The 18,864-nt window shown below is 58.1% G+C and overlaps 1 protein-coding gene across 7 annotated transcripts in view; it reads right to left on the bottom strand.

The window, feature by feature from the left end:
- The window catches only part of FLT4 (fms related receptor tyrosine kinase 4), a 39,135-nt gene extending 21,239 nt beyond the window's left edge, over positions 1-17,896 (bottom strand). For 5 of the 7 annotated variants that reach the window (XM_045999775.1, XM_045999777.1, XM_045999780.1 and 2 more), the window contains exons 1-8: positions 17,781-17,896; positions 3,724-3,820; positions 3,058-3,302; positions 2,791-2,903; positions 2,496-2,661; positions 2,197-2,336; positions 1,688-1,856; positions 1,293-1,410 (exon numbers count right to left, since the gene is read on the bottom strand). In XM_045999775.1, the coding sequence (XP_045855731.1) occupies positions 1,293-1,410; positions 1,688-1,856; positions 2,197-2,336; positions 2,496-2,661; positions 2,791-2,903; positions 3,058-3,302; positions 3,724-3,820; positions 17,781-17,847 (1,115 nt within the window). In that variant the 5' untranslated portion in view covers positions 17,848-17,896. The remainder of the gene's footprint in view (positions 1-1,292; positions 1,411-1,687; positions 1,857-2,196; positions 2,337-2,495; positions 2,662-2,790; positions 2,904-3,057; positions 3,303-3,723; positions 3,821-17,780) is intronic. The other 2 variants (XM_045999776.1, XM_045999778.1) reach the window with 1 other exon arrangement.
- Between the last annotated feature and the right edge of the window lie 968 nt (positions 17,897-18,864).

Here is an 18,864-nt window from a genome sequence, read left to right as displayed (position 1 = left end):
GGAGGTAGGTGTTGGCCGAGCGAGAGGAAAAAAGCCAGAGGCAGTGGGAATGGTGAGAAGGCCCCAGCTGCTCGAGCATCAGGCCTGGGTCAGACCCCAGATGCAGCAGAGCTGGGGGAGAGCAGAGCCTCCCGGAGCAGCTGAGTCCTGCTGGCCTTGGAGGGCAGGAGACAGAGTCCCAGGGGTCTCCAGGAGGCTGACATGTAAGGGAGGGTCCAGGCTGCCCCCACACCTCCTCCCCCCCAAATGCTGGTCCTGTACCAGGTACCTCCAATGGACTCCAAAGCCTGTGGTCTCAGAGGGAGGTTTTTTCCAGGCCAGGCCCGGGGCATCCTGAGGTCCTCCCAGGAGGCAAGCCAGCACAATGAGATCCCGGCTGAGAATGTCTGGGCCTCCGCTACTCAGCTCTAAGTTTTTCGAAGTGGTCATCCTGCCCGGAGGGATGTACCCCAGGCTGGGAAGGGCAGGGCTCCTCCAGCCAGCGCAGTGGGGAAATGATGAGGCAGAGCCCTCTCAGGGGGCTTGGAGTTCAGGTAGGAATGCCCTCTCCCCTCCCCCACCTCTTTCCTTGTCTGCACCATGTGACAGCCCAGCCCTGGGCCACACTGAGGGCTCCGATGACCTCTGGGTGTCTGTGTGGGGGTGCTATGCCAACCCGAGCTCTTAGCTCTCGGGGAGCACCTAGCAAGGGTGGAGCCACCACGAAGGGACCCCCCCTTCACTGGCCCTTGACACACCCCATAAGGGAAATCTTACTGTCAGGTCACAGGCCAGAGCTGGGGCCCTAGAGCCTATGGGCCTCCTGGAAAGTCTTGCTTCCTGCCACACAGCTCAGGCTCGGCCCAGAGCCTGACTCTACAACACTTTGTGGAACCTGTGGCATCTCCGAACTTCTGGGTAGGAGGGCCCTGGTTGGGGTGGGCAGCAACATGTTCAGAGGCGGCCCTGAGGAGCTCAAAGCCGCTGCTGCAGGCTGGGCCAGAGCCCCGGGACATCCTCCTGCTGGCGGGGCCCTCCGAGATACTCAGCAGGTGCAGGGATGGGTTAGAGGAAACCCTGCACAGAGCCCAGCATGCCCTCACATGACGCCAGCTTGCACAGTTTCATAGCAAGATAACTTTTCCTCTGGCTTAAATACTGTATCAGGTGTGCACTCCTTAGAGTGTCTTCAGGGGTCTCAGGACATGGACACTTGTAGTAGGGGAAGCTGCCCTTCCCGCCCTGTGGTCTGTTCTCGTTCTGGGCCTGGGGGGTGGGGATCTTGCGAGAGGGGCAGGGGCCAGGGCTGGTACCATTGGAACTCTGGCGGGGGGTACGCCGCTAGCTTCACGGGCAGCTTCACCAGCTCGTCTCCTGCCGTGGCCTCCAGGACCGGACCCTTGAGCCACTCGACGCTGATGAAGGGCTTTTCTGCCGGATGGGAGGCATCCGTGTAAGGCCGGGCCTGGAGTCACTGACCTACCCCTGCCCAGGGACTCCCAGCCATGGTCCGGTAGCCCCAGCGGCCAGACGCTTTGTGGACCCCGCTTGCCCTGCCCTCTGGGGGTCCAGTCATTGCCCTCCCTTCCCTCTGGCTGGACTCCGCCCTGCTCAGGTGCACCCTGCCCTCTGACCCCGGCCCACAGTGCACAGGGACCCTTGTTCCCTGGGCCTAATAACGGACGCCCCGCCCAGCCCCAGGCGGTACCGTGCACAATGACCTCGGTGCTCTCCCGGAATCGCTGGATGCCGTTGTTGGCCTCGCACACGTATGGGCCCAGGTCGTGCTGGCTGACGTTGTGGATGGTCAGGATGCTGGAGAGCTCTGTGTGAGTCTGCTGGGAGCGCCGCTCTGGCACCCACTTACCCCGCTCTGCCTACCCACACCCAGGGGAAGCCCAGGGTCAGAGCAGGTGGGCTCTGGAAAAAACAGCACCAAGGGCACATACCCCAGCCCAGCTGTGGCTCTGGAAGCCTTGGACCCCGACCCAGAATGTTCCTTGGGGTAGCCCCTTTCATCCGACAGGAGCTCCTTGGGAAGGACTGGGTCCACACCTCTTCCATTCAGGGGCCAGTGTGCACCAGGCGGGGGTGGAGGGTGGTGCGTGGGCAGTGAGGGGGACTCCTGCAGAGAGTGTGGGCATAGGGCAGGTGTAGGCAGGGATGGGGCCTCCGGGGGTGGTTCCAGTGTGGCCCTGCAGGGGCTGTCGGCTTCACCTGCTTTCCTGGATAGTCCCAGTTGAAGGTGACGCCCGAGTTGAACTCGGCCCACACGGTGCAGTTCAGGACCAGCTTCTCCCCGACCAGCAGCTCCAGAGACTTCTTGGGGAACAGCTGGATGTCATAGAGCTCATTGCCTGGTGACACAAGCACAGTGACCCCCGGGCCCCTCACGGGATGGCGCGCACACAGAGCGCAGGGCACAGGGTGCCCTGGAGGCCAGCTGTAGCTCCGATGGCCCCATCCTTGGGATTTGGGGGATGCCCCATAGTCCTCCTGCTCTGGGCAGCCCGTACCTGTGATGTGCACGAGGAAGGGGTTGGATAGGAAGTCCTGGCCACCCAAGGTGGTCTCACACTGCAGGTAGAGGGCATCCCGCAGCAGCGGCGTGGGCACGCGCATTCCCCTGCGGTCGTCCCAGACCACCTCCTGCCCGTCGGGCCGCAGCACTGAGCTTTGCTGCTGGGACATGGTGGCTCTCAGGGCCCTTTCTCCTGGCCAGACCCACAGCCACCTTTCCCAGGGACAGGACAGGATGGGAGGGACTGGAGCGTGGGGCGGGAGTTGGGAGGAGGGAGAGGAGGACCGTACCGATCGCAGCGTGACGTTGAGGCCAGGGATGGACACCAAGCAGGGCACCCACATGGAGTCCTTCCTGTTGACCAGGAACGTGTCTGGCTTGTTGATGAACGGCTGCTCCACGTCTGAGGGGAGGGAGGCAGGTTGTGGGAGGGGAAGGCGGGGCTTGGGGGGGTCCTCCGCTCAGGGGAGGGGCAGCCCCCAACCCTTCCCCGGACCTGGGTCTGCAGGCTGGGGTGGGGGTTGCGGGTGCCTCCCGGGCAGCCGCGGGGCCCTCACCTCTCACGAACACGTAGGTGCTGGCGGCCGTGGTGCCCTCGATGCGGGCTTTGATGTACTTGTAGTAGCAGAGGTAGCTGCCCGTGTCGTTGGCCCGGGCCTCCTGCAGCAGCAGTATCTTGCAGTAGGGCCTGGTGTCCGTGCCCTCGCAGTCTCGCACCACCCCTGTGTCCTCGCCGTCCTTCTCCCCTGTGGCTGGTGCCTCCTGAACCCCTGGCCAGGACCACTCGAGGGGGTGCTGCCCCCTGGCAGAGGACACGAGAGCTCAAGAGGGCCCCGAGCCGCAGCCCCCACGGCACAAGCCTTGCCCATAGCTTGTCTCACCCCGAGGTTGGAACAGTCCAATTTTGGGGCACATGCTATAGCTGAGGGTGGGTGTAGGGGACCAGGGGTCCATGCAGGGTAACCTAGGAGACGGGCATGGACTGGCCTGGGGTCAGCGTGGAGTGACCCAGGGCTGGGGGTGGGTGCCAGGTGTCTGCAGGACCGGGGACAGACCATGCTTCCAGGCACGCACACTCAGGTGCCCAGGGAGCCCCACTAAGCCTTGAGGTCGCTCTGCCCTCACGGGAGGTGGGGGGAGCACCTCCTGGATTCTCCTCTACCATCTTCTGCCTTGGCCTAGGGGCACTCAGGCCCCTATCCCCCTGGCTGAGGACTGCATACCTGCAGGAGATGGACAGGCTGTCACTGGCGTCAATGACGTGTGTCTCCTCTGTGATGTTTAGGGTTGGGGGGGTCATGGAGTAGCCCCTCGCCAGGCCTGGGGTGGAACACAGGGTTAGTATGGCGCTGGGTCGTGAACACATGGTGACGTCAGTCTGGTCCTGATGGGCCTTCCCTCCCCCCTAAGAGCATACTCTTCCCCAGGGCCGGGGCTGCTCTAGCTCTTGGCTCTGGGCGTACCTGCGAGGCCCCAAGATAATGAGGAATCTCTAGCTCAGGTGCCCCTGGCCCTTGTCCCTGGCAGCAGTCTGGTCCCACCCTCAGTGACCCCCGACCTAAGGGAACCCCAATCTCTGGCTCCACATACGCTGAGCTCCAGCATAAAGTCAAAGGGGGAGACCACAGTTCTCATCCTACACTGGGGGACACCTGGAGGGTGCGACCCTCCCCCGTCTGTCTCTGACATGTTGGTGTGTGTGTGCCCGTGGGCTTGTGTGTGCGTGTGTGTGCGTGTGCATGTGAGATCCCGGTGGGGGTGGGAGCAGGCCTTGGGGGAGGTCTGGACCTGGAACTCTGGCAGATGCATCCTGCCGGGACCATCCTGAGACAACAGGAAGAGAGGACTGTGTGGCTGGAGGCCCAGGGCTGTGTCCTGTCCCTCCTCCTGTGTCCCTGTCCTCCTGGGGGGCATAGCCCCCTATTGGTCCCAGCCCACAACCCTCTCCAGTCTCACAGATCCAGCTTCCCTGTCCTCCCCAGCCCAGCTCTCTGATGCCCAGTGTTCCATACTGGCAGCTAACTGTGGCACGTGGATCCCAGGGCCCCCCCACGGTAGTTTGCTTTACACCACCCTGACCCTGACCTGCACTAGGAAACAGTCCCAGGACACACTCTGGACACCAAGATCTCATTTCAGCATCCTAGGGACAAGGCAGCCACTAGCCAGGGCCTGGCTCACCCCTCCCTTCCGTGCCTCCTGCTGGCCAAAACTTTCTAGGCACCACACCCTTGTAGGCCAGAGGCAGAAACTCCTCACTGAGCACAGTCCCATTGTACAGACAGGGAAATGGAGGCCCTCCTGCTGGAGGGCACTCTCACTTTCATATGAAGTAGGGGCACACCAGGACTCTGCCCACTGCCTTCTCTCCAGCTTCATCTCCTGATACATCTCTGAGATGCGCAGAGCTCTCACCATTGGGACCAAAGATCTCACTTTGGGACCAAAGTGCCAGGATTTTCATATCTTCTTCTTTTTTTTTTTTAAGATTTAATTTATTTCTTTGAGAGGACGAGAGAGAGAGAGAGAGAGAGAGAGGAATACAAGCATGGGGAGGGGGAGAGGGAGAGGGAGAGGGAGAAGCAGACTCCCCACAGAGCGGGAGCCAGATGTGGGGCTTGATCCCAGGATGCTGGGATCATGACCTGAGTTGAAGGCAGATGCTTAACTGACTGAACCACCCAGAAACCCTCAGGCTTTTCCTCTCTTGAAGTCTTTGCCTTCACCTGTCTTTTTTCCCTGGACATTTGTACTTCCTTTCCTCCTGAGGATCCCCCTCTTCAGGGCCTCATTCACTTATCCCTTCCCTGTGGTGGGCAATCAGTGTTACTCAGGCAGCTTCCGCCTCCTGGGCCCCTGGTGTTAGAATACATCTCAAGCTGAATGGTGGTTTTCTGGTCACATCTGAAGAGAGGCTGTATTTTCTTCACCTTCCTAAGTTCAGTACAAAGGAGAGGCACACTGAAGGTGGAGGGGATGGATTCAATAATGGTAGGATGGGTGATGGATGATCAGATAAATAAGTAAATGGATGGGTGGTTGGATAGTTGGGAGGGTGGATGGGTGGATGGATAGTTGGATGGCTTGATGGTGGGTAGATGGATAGTGGATGGATGGAATGATGATTGAGTGATGGGTGGGTGGGTGGACAGTGGGTGGGTAGATGAATGGGTGGTGAATGGATGGGTGGATTGTGGGAAGATGGGTGGATTGGTGAATGGAATGTGGGTGGGTGGATGGGAGTGGACAGGTGGATGGGTGGTTGATTGTGGGAGGATGAGAGGATGGGGGTGGATGGTTGGATTGTGGAAGGGTGGATGCTGGAGTGGGTTGATGGCTGGTGAATGGGGCTTGTAGGATCTTCCTCCCTAAAGGACACCATACCACCAAAGGAAGAATCCACATCACTGTACTAAGCAGGCAGACCATCTTTGCCATCCCTTTCATCCATCTGTGCAAGTCTCTCCCTTGTTGCCCCAGTGCCCGTCTTCACTCACTTCCACCAGGCCCTGAATGATCAGCAGACTGTGCTGTAGACTTCACTGTCTTCCTCCATCCCTCCTGCCTTAACTGAAACCTGAAACCTTCTGAAGCACTGCTTTCCCTGAGGTAGTAGCGCTTTCCATGGTACATGCCTGGCAGTGGAGGGCTTCCTGTTGTCATCTCCCTTCTCTGATGGTATCGCCTGCTCCCCGCTAAAGCTGTCATTAGTTGCTGTCCTGCTTATTTCCCCTCATTCTTTGCTCCTGGCTCTCCAGCTCCCATTGCCCCAACTCAGGCCAATCCTCATGGTTTCAACATCCACACAGATGACTCACCAGTGTCTTGGCCTTTGTGGTCCTCATCTCCACTGTCCTCCCTCCTCCTCTCAGCCACTCACTTCCTGGGCACACCCTGGACCTGGTCTTTACCAGAACCTACGCCATCACCAAGTTCCTGCCTCTTGCCCTGCTCTCCCCATCTCCCCGCCTCTTGCTAGATGCCCTTGTTCCACCACGGCTAAGTCCTTCAGCCTCATTCAGTCCCAGTCCAGGGACCCCTCCTCAGATAGCCCCGCCTGACCTCATCCCTGTCCTGGCACAGTGGGGACCTCAGCCCATCATTTGTATTCTTTCCTTGCCTCTCACCTTCCACCCCAACCCTGCAGCACCACCACGGCCTCCCGTGGCTCAGCATTCAGTACAAAGCCAGAGCTCTGTGCTGCTGCCCCCTACTTTCTTGTCCTGTAGACAGACCCTAAATGGACCCTTGGACTGAAGTTCACGGTGTTCTCTTCTCCCTCACTCTCAGCATTAATGAAGTAAAGCCATTAGATTGAGATCATCTTCCTACATCCAAACTCCTCACCCCCTGCCTGGGTCCTGGAAACCTTCTGACACTCCCCGTCCCAAGGCCAAGCCTTCCATCTCCCATCCTATAAACAACATACCCCTGCCAAACTCCCTCATCCTCTATTCCCTTCTAGCCCTGCCCCCTTTCCTATTTCCCTTCCTTTCACATGGGCTCATCCTCCCTCTGGGTGCAGATGTCACCCCTGTTTTCTGGAGCCATTGGTCAAGGCATCCCATGATCTCCATGCTGCAGGAACCATGGTCACTTCAGGCAGGAAGCAGGGCTGTCTCCTCCTCTGCCACCTTCTGTGAGCTCACTGTCTCCTTGTCTTCCTCTTTCCCCTATGCCCAGCATCACATGTATCACTCCTCACTCTCTTCCTTACAGGTCTCTCCCCTAAGTGTCCAGATACCTCCAGAGTTTCTTCTACCTCCTGTCCTTCTCTCAACTCCAATCTGAAGTATCCAGTTGCCATAGTGCTTGGTCATCCTACAGATACCCCGGGTCCCATATTTCTGATGTTGAACTCCAGACTCATACATTTTTCACTCTTGCCAAGGATTCACCTTGATAGTTCCCATATCCCCTATGGGAGAAGCTATGGGTGAGATTCTACTCACCCTGCCCAATCCACCACCAAAGCATCCTAGAGCCAGCCCCTGCTCTAATACTGGGGCCTGCTCGATTGCATTTAGCCCCAAAGTGGGTACCTGGGCCTACTCTTACCTTTCTTCAGTCTTGCACATTGTTGTTGGTTAAGAAACAAAAAGGGGCCATATCATGCTTGTGCTTCAACCCCATCAGTGACTTCTAACTGCATTTTTAGGAAAATCCAAACTGGACCACTGACCCCATTTCCATACCCTCTTGGGCCACTCTCACCTTGTGTTCATGTCCTTCAGCCATCTTGCCCTTCAGGCTGTCCCATAACATGCATGTTCCTTCCTGTCCCAGGGCCTTTGCACATACTTCTCCTGATTTGCCCCCTCTCACATGCCCTGCACAGGCTTCTTCTCACCCTCAAATCTTAGCTTAGTCATGACTTCTCACCCTGCCCAAAACCCAAGTCACCTTTAAATAACTACTTTAACCTCTTGGTTACTTCATCCTTCTTGTTGCAATTTATAATTAACTTATTTATTTATTTGTCTGTTCAATTTACATTATTTAAAAAAAAGATTTTATTTATTTATATGAGAGAGAGACAGAGAGAGCACAAGCAGGGGGGAGTGAGTGGCAGGCAGAGGGACAGGGAGAATCAGAGTCCCTGCTGAGCAGGCAGCCCAATGTGGGGCTCGATCCCAGGATCATAACCTGAGCTGAAGGCAGCCACTTAACTGACTGAGCCACCTAGGTGCCCCTCAACTTATGTTTTTCCATTTCTTCTCCTAGAGAGTAAATTTCAGTGGGGGTAAATTTCAAAGGACCAGGACAGTCTCCTTTTTTACCCCACCCCACATCTAGCACAGCATCTGGCACAGAATCAAGACTCTTTAAACACCTGTTGAATGAATAAATGGGTGAGTAGATGGACGGATGAATGGACGGATAAATAAATGAGTGAATGGATGGGAATATGGGAGGATGGATGGAGAGATGGCTAGCTGGATTGTCAGATGGACAGACAGATGAATAGAAGGACAAATAGATGAGTAGAAGGATGAGTGGTTGGTTGAAACGAAGGATGGCTAGGTGGAAGAACAGATGTACAGACAAATGGATGGAAGGATGGGTGGACAGAAGGATGATTGATGGAAGGATGGATAGGTGAATGGATGAAAGGATGGAAGAAGGATGGCTAGATAGAAGGACTGATGGACAGATGGATAGAAGGACAGATAGATGGGTGGAAGGTTGGATGGAAGGATGGATGGTTGGTTGGATGAATGGTGGATGGACGGATGGATGGACAGATGGCTAGATAGAAGGACAGATGGCTAGATAGAAGGACAGATGGATAGAAAGATGGATAGATGTGTGGAAGGTTGGATGGATGGATGGTTGGATGGATGGTGGATGGACGGATGGATGGACAGATGGATGGACAGATGAATAGAAGGATGGGTGGATGGATGCATGGATGCATGGATGGATAGATACATGGATGTATCAGTGGATGGATGGAGAGGTGGGTGGATGGATGGATGGATGGATGGATGGACAGATAGATAGATAGATGGACAGATGGATAGATAGATGGATAGAAGAATCAGTGAATGGATGCCTGGATGCATGGATGCATGCATGGATAGATACATGGATAGATGGGTGGCTGGCTGGAGAGGTGGCTGGCTGACTGGCTGGCTAAACAGGCCTCAGGTTTTGCTTTAGGTTGGAACTATGGTCAGACCCTGTCATTCCTCTGCAAAATATGTTTCCAGTTTTAAAACCAAGCTCCCTGGTGACCATGTGTACCCTAGAATGTTCAGTAGCTAAGACAGATCTGACTCAATGACTGTCTTGCCCAGAAGTTCCAAGCTGCCCAGCCCCCACCTGCAAACCCAGCGAAGATGCATCCTTCCTGCCGGGCTGTTGTCTGTCCGCAATGTCCTTCCCTTCCCACAGCAGGAAGCGCTGTCATCCTGGCCTCTGCTGCACTCCCCCTGCCTTCCTGTTCCTGGCCCAGGAACTGGCTTCTTCCTTCCCCTGGCCTACAGCCCTGGCCCCCCAGCTCGCTACAGAGCAGTCGGGGCAGGCGCCGGGCCGAGGTCAGGGAGGCCAGAGTGCACATCTCCTCTTCTCTGTGCTGTCAGCAGCCTTGGGCAGTGGGGACCCTGGCGTCAGCCACAGGCAGCCGGCCGTGGGAGCAGCACACTGGGATCCTGGGTGAGGGGCGAGTGGCAGGAGGCGGGGGTGTGGGCAGTCCTCCGCGTTAGGCACTAACCATGGCCTTGCAGTTGTTGGCTCCTTTGATCCTCACACAACCCGGGAGGAAGGAAAGAATCACGAGTCCAGTCGGCAGCGAGGAAGCTGAGGCTCTAGGACCCACAGAGGCAGCCGTGCAGGCGCCCGGGTCTGGCCGAATCCAGGCCTGTCCCTGCCCGGTTCCCAGTCCTCATATCTCTGTCTTCTTCTCTAGTGCCTGCCTCTCTACTCTCCAGCAGCCTCCTTTCTGGCTTCCAATCTGTCGCTCAGCCTAGAGGGCTGTCGTGGTCTGGGGACACCCTCACTGGCTGCTCGTGGCCTTTCGGAGCTGTGCATGCCCTTGGCCTGGCCTCCAGGGTGAAGCCCATTCCAACAGACACCGCCCTCCTGGCCAGCTTCACCTCCCAGTGCTCCTGCCACCTCCAGCATCCACCAGTCCTTGCCCACCTCCCTGCAGGCCTCAGGTGGTGTCCTTTGTTCTTTCCTGTTCTCTGTGCCTGGAGAATCGCTGCTCCTACTCCAAGACCTGCGGCTGAACGCATGGTCTCTCCCCTGTCCCTGTCCTTAGTCACAGCTCTGTCCTCAGGTGCAGCACAGCCAACCCAGGGATGAAGTCCAGATGGTCTGTGAGCTCAGGGGTGCCCCTCCATGCACTGACAATTTCTTACTGCAGATGCTATCGCGGTCACCCTGTGGGTGAGGGGGACTTGGTGGCAGTCCTGCCAGTCTGATCCACAATCTCCTTAGCAGCTGTGCCCTGGACATCAGAGGCAGCTAGGAGCCAGGCTGCAGACTGGAGGCAAGCTGAAGGAGAAACATGGGGACAGCTGGCCAGGGGAGGCCGGGCTTGGGGTCTCTATGCATGTGTCCTAGAGTTGGGTGGATTTTGGGAGACCTGTTCAAGGTCCCTCTCCCTTCACTCTTGGAGGGGAGGCACAAGGGTGTTCGGTCCTAGAGTCCCTCCCCCCCACCTCCGAACCCTCCACACCTGGCTGGTAACCTCTGTGCCTCCAGAGGCCAAGGATGACAGTGAAGAGGCCACAGTCCCCTGACCCTACAAGACTGAGATGGCTGGGATAAGAGGGACAAGCCCCCCAAGCCCAGCTGCATGCCGCACAATGCCAGTCTCTGGCTGTGTGGCCTCGGGGAGGGCCCTTCCTCTCTCCAAGCCACAGTTTTCCCACTGGAAAAATGAGAATTGTCCCTAGGAAGACAGGGAAGCACACCTAACACAATAGCACATCACAACCCATTGCAAGAACAAACTGTTGCCGGCTCAGGAGCACCCAGCAGGTGGCTGTCACCGCCTGCTGAGTGTTCTGCACACCACAGCTATGGTGGTGGTGGGGGTGGGTCAGAGAAGGCCCTACCGGTAGGAGGGGGTGAGATGAAATGTGCTTTGTAGAATGAGTAGGAGCTGGCTGGCCCAGGAGAACACACAGGGCAGAGGGGATGGGTGAGGCTAGAATATGGGTGACCTTGGGCTGCCAGGTAGATGGAACAGATGTGGGGCAAGGAGGCCACAGGAAAGGGTTGTTGGCCTTGCCCACTGGTGTGCTCCCTCCTCCTGGTGATGGCACCGTCCAAGGCTCCAAGCCTACTTGAGCTGTTCCACCCTTCCTGGCAGCTTTCCTGAGTGCCTGCGATCGGTGGGGAGGGAAGGGAGGACTTGCTTCCAAAATGCCTCTGGGAGGGCACCCCGCCCAACCCCTCAGACCAGACCATACCCACTGTGGGGCAGGACAACTAGAACCATAGGGAGCAGGAGTCCCCAACCCACAAGACAAACACATGTTTAAAAGGTGGAGAATTCCCAGTATTGGCAAGGTGGTAGGCAAACAGGCAAGTAGGGACTCAGCACTAAAGGAAGGCTCATACTCTGACTTCCCCACCCCCATCGCATTCTGCTTACCCCAGACATCCTGTTAGGGTAATAATAGCAAACACGGATTTAGCACTTTCTGTGTGCCAGGCCCAGCCTGTGCACCTGCACACCCCACCCTCCTACTCATGCCCCCCGAGGTGGGCTCTGTTCTTGTCATTTTGCAGTTGGGAAAACTAAAAGTACAAGGGTTAACGGGCTGCTCAGAGATTATCTCTGGGGGACAGGATCGCAGGAAGCTACTCTTTACTCTGTACATGTCTGTATTGGGGTTTCTGCAGCTCGACCTATCTTCTCTGCAGCAGCCCTGGAAGCATGGCTCTCCCTTCCACTACAGCTGGCCATCCTCGTGGCAGTCACTTGTCAGGCATTTCTAATTCCACTCAGCCCCCACAGCCAGCTGATCATGACGTCATGTCCATCCTCAGAGGCAGCACCAAAGGTGGTGGTGGGGGTTCCCAAACCTGGAAGCTCCGGGTTTGCCCTTCTTCTCTCCCTGCCCGCCCCCCTCCCCAGCAAAGTGCTTCGCACTCAGACACCAAGCAGGGAACTCCTTGTGCCCAGAAAGCCAGATCCTGGGACAGTCCTCGTCCAGTCCCCCACCCCTCCAATCCACTGTCCAGCCAGCCTCAACGTCCATCCCCTGGCTTGCCATGCCAGTGTCTCCCCACTGGTCTAGAGTTACCCAGTGGCTAGATTATTTTTCTAGAACACAAGTCCCTCTCCTGCCTAAAACCATTACGTTACTTGGGGGCAGAAGCGGTGTTCTTCCCATGGCCTTACAGGTGACTACTGCTCCCTCCAATCCTAGAGTCACATGTTGAGGCCCTCTCCTTGGGTCCCTGCTGCATGTTTCTGCGGCTCCGTGCAGCGGTCGGCCCATTGCATCTGACAGCTGCTCAATGCACGGAGGAGGGGGCTTATGCTTGCCTTTCATGGCGGGGTCCCTAGCATGGGACTTGGCCTGTGACTGCCCCAACTCCCTGAGGGTCTGGGGAGCAAAGGGACAGCAAAGAGTGGGTGGGTAGGTGTGCAGGTGAGCGATGGAGGTGGAGATGTCCTGCAGGGAGGTAGGCACGCTGGCCAAGGGTATACTTGGCAGAAAGGAAAGGTGTCTGCAGGGCATATGCTCCTATTGAAAAGTCTCTGGGACAATCAAGATAAAAATGTCCAAGAGGTGGTCAGAAATTTAGGCCCCCACCTGCCCACTCCACCAGACCCTTCATTGGGGAATGCAGACAACCATCTGACCCTTCTGACCCCTTGGCCCCCATGCCGTCTGGGACCAGATCCCTGACCCCTGACACTCCTTCAAAGCTTTGTGAGCCATCCCCAGCCTTAACTCCTCATCTCCAGGACGGACCCAGTAAGCCATGACACAGAGCTAAAACCTTCACATACCCTGGTGTAAAGCAGTCTGCTGAACCGTTTTCAACTGAGGGGAGGCCCCACTTCTAGACACTCCAAAGGCACACCTCCGTGCCCCGTGTGCTGCTTTATACGGATGAATCTCCATCCAGCAGAATTTGGGGTAGCTCTGAGGATGACGCTTTAGGTTGGGTGAAGATCAGAGCTTCTTCCCCCAAACCCACCTGAAAGCCCTCGTTCCATGCTCTGGGGGGCACACAGCATGTGGGAATGAAGCCCCTCCCCCCGAAACCCACCCACTCAGAGCAGTCCCATCCTCTGCCTGGAGTTCTTGGCAGCCCCTCCGAAGGCAGGGTGTATCTAGAGCAGGAGAAAGGTCATGGCTGGAAGCTGGGGTGTGCGGTGGGTGCAGGCTAGGCAGACATGGGGTTAGGGATGCCCTTGTGACGCCGGCAGGAAGGGTTTGGACCACTGGCTCAAGAAGTTGGGCTTATCGCTGGCTGGGGGTGCTGCGGAAAGCTCCGATTTGTGTTTTAGAAAGGTCCCCGTTGGGGCACATTTCTGGAAGCAGGGACCGCTGGACTACCCCCTGAGGGTGGGGGGGGAGGGGCACCCTGGCAGAGGCTGAGCTCCCTGCAGCTGTGGGTGCAGCCGGCTGTGCCAGGCAGTTGCCGTGGCCTGCCTGGGGTCAGGACTCTGCTCTGTGGCAGCAGGACAGGCGGTGTTATCAGACAGCCCAGCTGGCTCAAAGGTGGCCCCCCAGCGCTGCTAAATCGGGGCCGTGGGCTCCTGCCGCAGGAAGAGGGAAACGCAGGCAGGATGTCCTCTCCTGTGGCCGACAAGTCCTTTCCCATGAACCCCTGCTGACCTCGCTGGCCACGTGGCGGGGCTCCCCCACTTGCCACGGTGACCTGTGCCTGCTTGCGGGGCTCCCACACCCTGGCCTGGCTCGGGGCAGGGGTGGGGGGAGAGAGGGGGCCCCTGAGGTGCAGAAGCCCCGGCCCGGGGGCGTGCCCTCTGCTGCCGCACCCAAGCCCAGCCCTGCCAGCCCCGAATGCCCGCACCTTCCTGCTCCCAGACTTCTCCCTTCGGTGTGACCGGAAAACTGAGATCCCAGAGGAAGCCAGTGTCTGAAAAGGATCGAAACTCAGGAATCCCTGGCTCCAGCTGGACACGTCGTTGGCTGCCTTCGGCTCCAAAGTCAGCACAGGGAGTGTGAGGGGCTCTCTAGACTCCTCCCTCGCCCCCCCCCCCTCCCAGAGGACTCTCAGAGAGTCGTGGGGGACCGGGAAGCCCTAGTGGGCAGAAACCTGCCCCGCGGAGGCAAGTGTCCAAACCACAGCCTGAGGAGTGTAAACCAGACACTCTCTCCTGGCTAAGACCCCACTTAATTTTCCTGGGTTCCGGATTGCCCTCTGCTCTACTATAGTCAAGTGCCCCCAAGTTTCCTCCTTCCTTATCTGACCCAATTGTATCAACTGGGAACTCCCACGGGGAACCTCCTCCTGGAGGACCTGGCTCCCGGTAGCCCTTCGTCTTGCCCCACCTGTGCTCCTCCTCGCAGGGTCCCCACCTGGTTAACCACCTTCATGACCCATTCTGTGGCTTAAGCCAGACACTAACTAGCATGCCTCCCTCTCACACGCTCCCCCACCAGCTGCCTCTTCCCCTGCCATAGCCTCCTGGCTGTGGGCTCCCACCTTGTTTTGTCCAGAACTTCCCTTTTGCAGGTGTGCCGCAGGCTCCTGCCACCACCTCCAACTGCCTCATTTCTCCCCACCCTACCTCTGGCCCCTGGAGACTCTAGCCTTATCTGACTACCCGCACGTCCCCATACACCAACTGGACTCTCCTTCCTCTGAGCCTTGGAGGGGTTCTTGGCCCTCCTTGGAATTCCCTTCCCTGGAGTCTGGAGATCTCTTCAAGAAACCCCAAGCTAGAAGCGATGCCCCCTTCCGCTGCAGCCCATGGCTACCAGCTGGGCCGCATGGGGGTCCTGAGCACTTCTGTCCCTACAATAGAGATGTCTGATACCATATCCGTGTCCCAGCCAGGCTGGCACTCAGGAAAACCCCTGCAGGACAGGGCTGATCCAAACCCTCCCTGAGCCATTCTGAGCAGACACCAAAGCTTGTGACTTGCACAGAACTGTGGTCTCCTTCCCTGGGTCAGGGTCCCACTGCCTGGGGCTGCATGGGGGTGGCAGAGTGGGGAACTGGACAGATAATCCTCATTATACTTCATTCTCAGTTTAGTGCCTGGTCGTGTGGGCTCTGTGCTCTGAGGAGGAAGAGAGCCCTTCAGCCACAGTGACTGAGCTGGGGCCAGTGGCTCACAGGACCAAGTGAGGTGGCCCAGCCCCCCACATCCTACCTGACTGGCATGCCCTGTCCCTCCCCCACTGCCCTGTCCACACCTGGTTCTGGCTCAGGACTGAGGAACAGGGACAGCGGAGAGCTGAATGGCTGGCCACATGAGACTCAGCCTACAGCAGGGGCCAGTGTCCTCAGGCCAGGGCAACCTAGCTGCCCGGCTGTCCCTGAGCAGATGGCCCACCGTCCAATGGCACAGACAGCCACTCTCCAGACTAAACCCAAAAAGCAGAGGCCTGTCCTCTGCGACCTGCCCTCTCCCCAGGGACACTGCCAACGAACTGCCTTTTGGAACTAGACTGTGACCCCCCAGCCATAAAGTCCAGCCCAACACCGCCCCTCAAATGCTTGCCCAGTACGCTCCTATGCGTGGGGAAACTGAGGTGCGGGGAGAAGAGGTTGCAGCCCAGACCACACAACCAGGGATTTAGGGACCGAGCTGAGACAAGAATCTGGATCTAGGGCTAGCCAGGTACTTTGTGGAGGAGTCAGTTTCAGCATCTCTGAGATTCTCATCTGCCGCTACCTGGCCCATCCTGGCTGTCCTGACACTTGGCTGCAACTTAAGTGTTTATGCTTCTGCTCCTGCATCCCCAGTCAGGCTGGCAGCTCCTCAGGGCAAATGCAGGGCATATTTCCCAGCAGCTGTGCAGGGGGGCGGTAGGGTCTATCTGGGCCACCCTCCTCCATGGGCCCCTTCAGCTAACATCCTCTTCCTTCCTTGTCACTGCCTGACTTTGGTACAAACCACCTGGGCTCCCCATAGGACCGGCCTCATCCCTCATTCCTCCTCCACCTCCGGAGCACCCAACCCTAGGCTCTCCCCATTCTCACACCTTGCAGAACATTCCCTGGCTCCCTCCCTTCCACATTCCTGTGGGGGAATCCCATCCGGGAGACTCTGCTCTGCTCCCTCTCCAGCTCCCCAGCCCAGCCTCTCTTGAGCTTCAGCCAGGACACCCAACACCCAACACCCAACGGCCAGCCGGATGTCTCCTCAAGGTGGGGTCTCCCATTCCTCAGCCTGACCCATTTCACTTCTCTCACCATACTCATTCAGTCACTCAACAAACACACTAGGTATCTGTGAGAGCCTGGCCCTGGGCTGGATGCAGGGGAGCAAGGAAGGGCAAAGGGGCAGCCCCTCTTCTCTGGGCTGCCGCAATTCAGAGCCATCCTCCATCCTGCCTTTAGATTCATCCACACCTCCTTCCTCTTCCCTGTCCCCTGCCCCTCAGCCTGTGAAGGCATAGAAAACAGGTCTCTGTTATCCTACAGATCTGGGCGGACCATTTCCCTTACTGCTGGCCTTTGGGAACCTTACAGAAGTTACAGATGTCCTTGTTCTATGCTCCCTCCTCTGTAAAATGGGTTTGACACTCCCTTGGGAGGATTGTTAAAAGAGACGAAGGGTTCAATATCTGCCGTTTTCAAAGTAGCAAGGGACCCCTCTATCCCTTCCAGCACTTTCCCCTCAACCACTGCAGACCATGACCCTCTCTCTACCCTCTGATTGTCAGGGTCACTAGATCTTATGTAGACGTCCAGCTCATGCTCACCCCTCCTCTGACATCTCTATACAACGACTCTTCTCTGCTCCTTTGCTCATCTCCCACACGTCCTCTTCTCCAGCCGTACGGGGGCAACTTCTGGATTATACTCCTGTCACAGACCACACCCGCGTGTTTAAGACCCTACGTGGGTGCTCCTGCCTTAGAGTCCGAGCTCTTGAGTTTGGCCTCCAAAGGCTCATACCCCGTCAAATACGGGGAGCGCTGGCATTCTGCCTCTTCTGCCACGTCAATCTCTCCTGGGTTGTCAACTCAAGGTTCTCAAGTTCCCCTGTGCACCTGCGCCCAATCCGCCCGACGGCGCGGGTCTCTGGTGGTCCCCGAAACCCTGTCTCCGCAATCTCTGGCCTTGGGGAAGGTGGACACCTGCCCCGAGCGCCCTCTGGGGGACCGATCTCGGGCGCAGCTGGGAGGCGTCGGGAAGTGCGCACCCAGGTCTGCGGCCGGGCGGGGATCGCCCGGGTACGGTCCCCATTGCGCGCGGGGTTGGCGGGGAGCGCAGCGCGGGGCCGCGCCGGGACTCCTCCGGGTGGCTGGTAAGCAAGGGCAGGATCCTCGCGGAGGATGCGGTGCGATGCGGCCCGGCTCCAGAGGAGCTGAGCCACCCGTAGTGGACGGTGGTCGAGGACCGCGAGCACCATCCCGGCGCTGCGGTGCAGACGGCGCCCGGGGTCTGACCCGCCTGCAGTCTCCGCCCGCCCTTTCCTCAGCCTGGCGGGCCCCGGCCCCCTCCGCCGGGTTCCATCCCGCGTCCGTATCCCCGCGCTCCCAGTGCCCTCTCCCCTGCTGCCCCAGGCTCCCGGGGGTCCGGTGCCCCGCCCGTCCCCGTCGCCCCGGGAAATCGTCCCCGCTCGCGGCCAGCCGCGCACTCCTGCGGGCGGAGGGCTCACCGCGCTCGCCGTCGAGCAGTCCGAGGCAGAGCCACAGGCGCAGGCACAGCGCGGCTCCCCGCTGCATCTCCGGCCGCTGAGGCGCGGGTCCGACCTGCGCGGCCACCGCTCGGGGCTCGGAGTGTGGGCGCACAGAGCGAGAGCCGGCGGGGCCCGGGCCCTGCGCGGCCGAGGCGGGGCAGGGGCGGGACCCTCCCCCGAGGGCGGGGCCAGGCCCGTCGGACCGCCCATCGTACCTATCAGTCCTGCCCCCTCCGCAGCTGGGGTGGCTAGGCGGCGAGGTCCGAGCGTGCGCGTCTCGCTCGGTCCCTGGAGGCTGGTTAGGGTCCCACTTCCGAAGCCCGCGGGGCCGCTCCGGGTGGACGGAGAACGCAGGGAACGCACCAGCCCTCCCCTGCGCGCTGAGAAGGCGACGAACCCCGCCGCGGTCAAGATTGGACGAAATGTGTCAGCGCCTACTTTTCTGTAATTTCCTTTCATCCATAAATAGTGTTCCAAGTGAGAAAAAAAAAAAACAAAAAAGCAATGAGTACAACTTAGAGATCTTTGGGAATGTTCTGCAAGCTTCATCTTACCACCTGCGCGGTGTGGATGGGGCTGTACCCTCGGGGCTGCATCCAGTAGAACCACCCCCCATCCCCCATCCCCCAACCCCACCCCCTACCCCCGACGCACGGCCTCTTCCTTAGATCTCCCCCGAATAGTTTTACTCTGAGCTCATTCATAAGTCCTTGTATCAGGTGACACTCTACTCTCAGACTTGGCAACCCTCTCACAGACTTCCTTTCTCTTTTCGGTTCTGTCTCTAGAATTTTCCTATTTAACAATAAATCCCCTGATGATGACGACCGCGGCCTCCCTCTCCGGCTTTTAGTCCAGCCCCACCCTGTACGCAAAAGTCCGTTCGTCTTGGCGGAAGACCAGGACCCGATTGTTGATAACAACCATGACCAACTCTCAAACTGCGAGTATTAAGTATGTTGTAAGGTTGGAATTCACAAATCGGTGGGGGATAGTTCAGATGATGTAAAAAAATAATGTTGGAGGAACCGGACAACCAAATGAAGGTAGACTTTTTCTCGGC

This window comes from Meles meles, chromosome 3, assembly GCF_922984935.1.
Source record: "Meles meles chromosome 3, mMelMel3.1 paternal haplotype, whole genome shotgun sequence".
NCBI classification, from domain to species: Eukaryota; Metazoa; Chordata; class Mammalia; order Carnivora; family Mustelidae; genus Meles; species Meles meles.
This window is presented reverse-complemented; position numbering and strand designations above follow the sequence as displayed.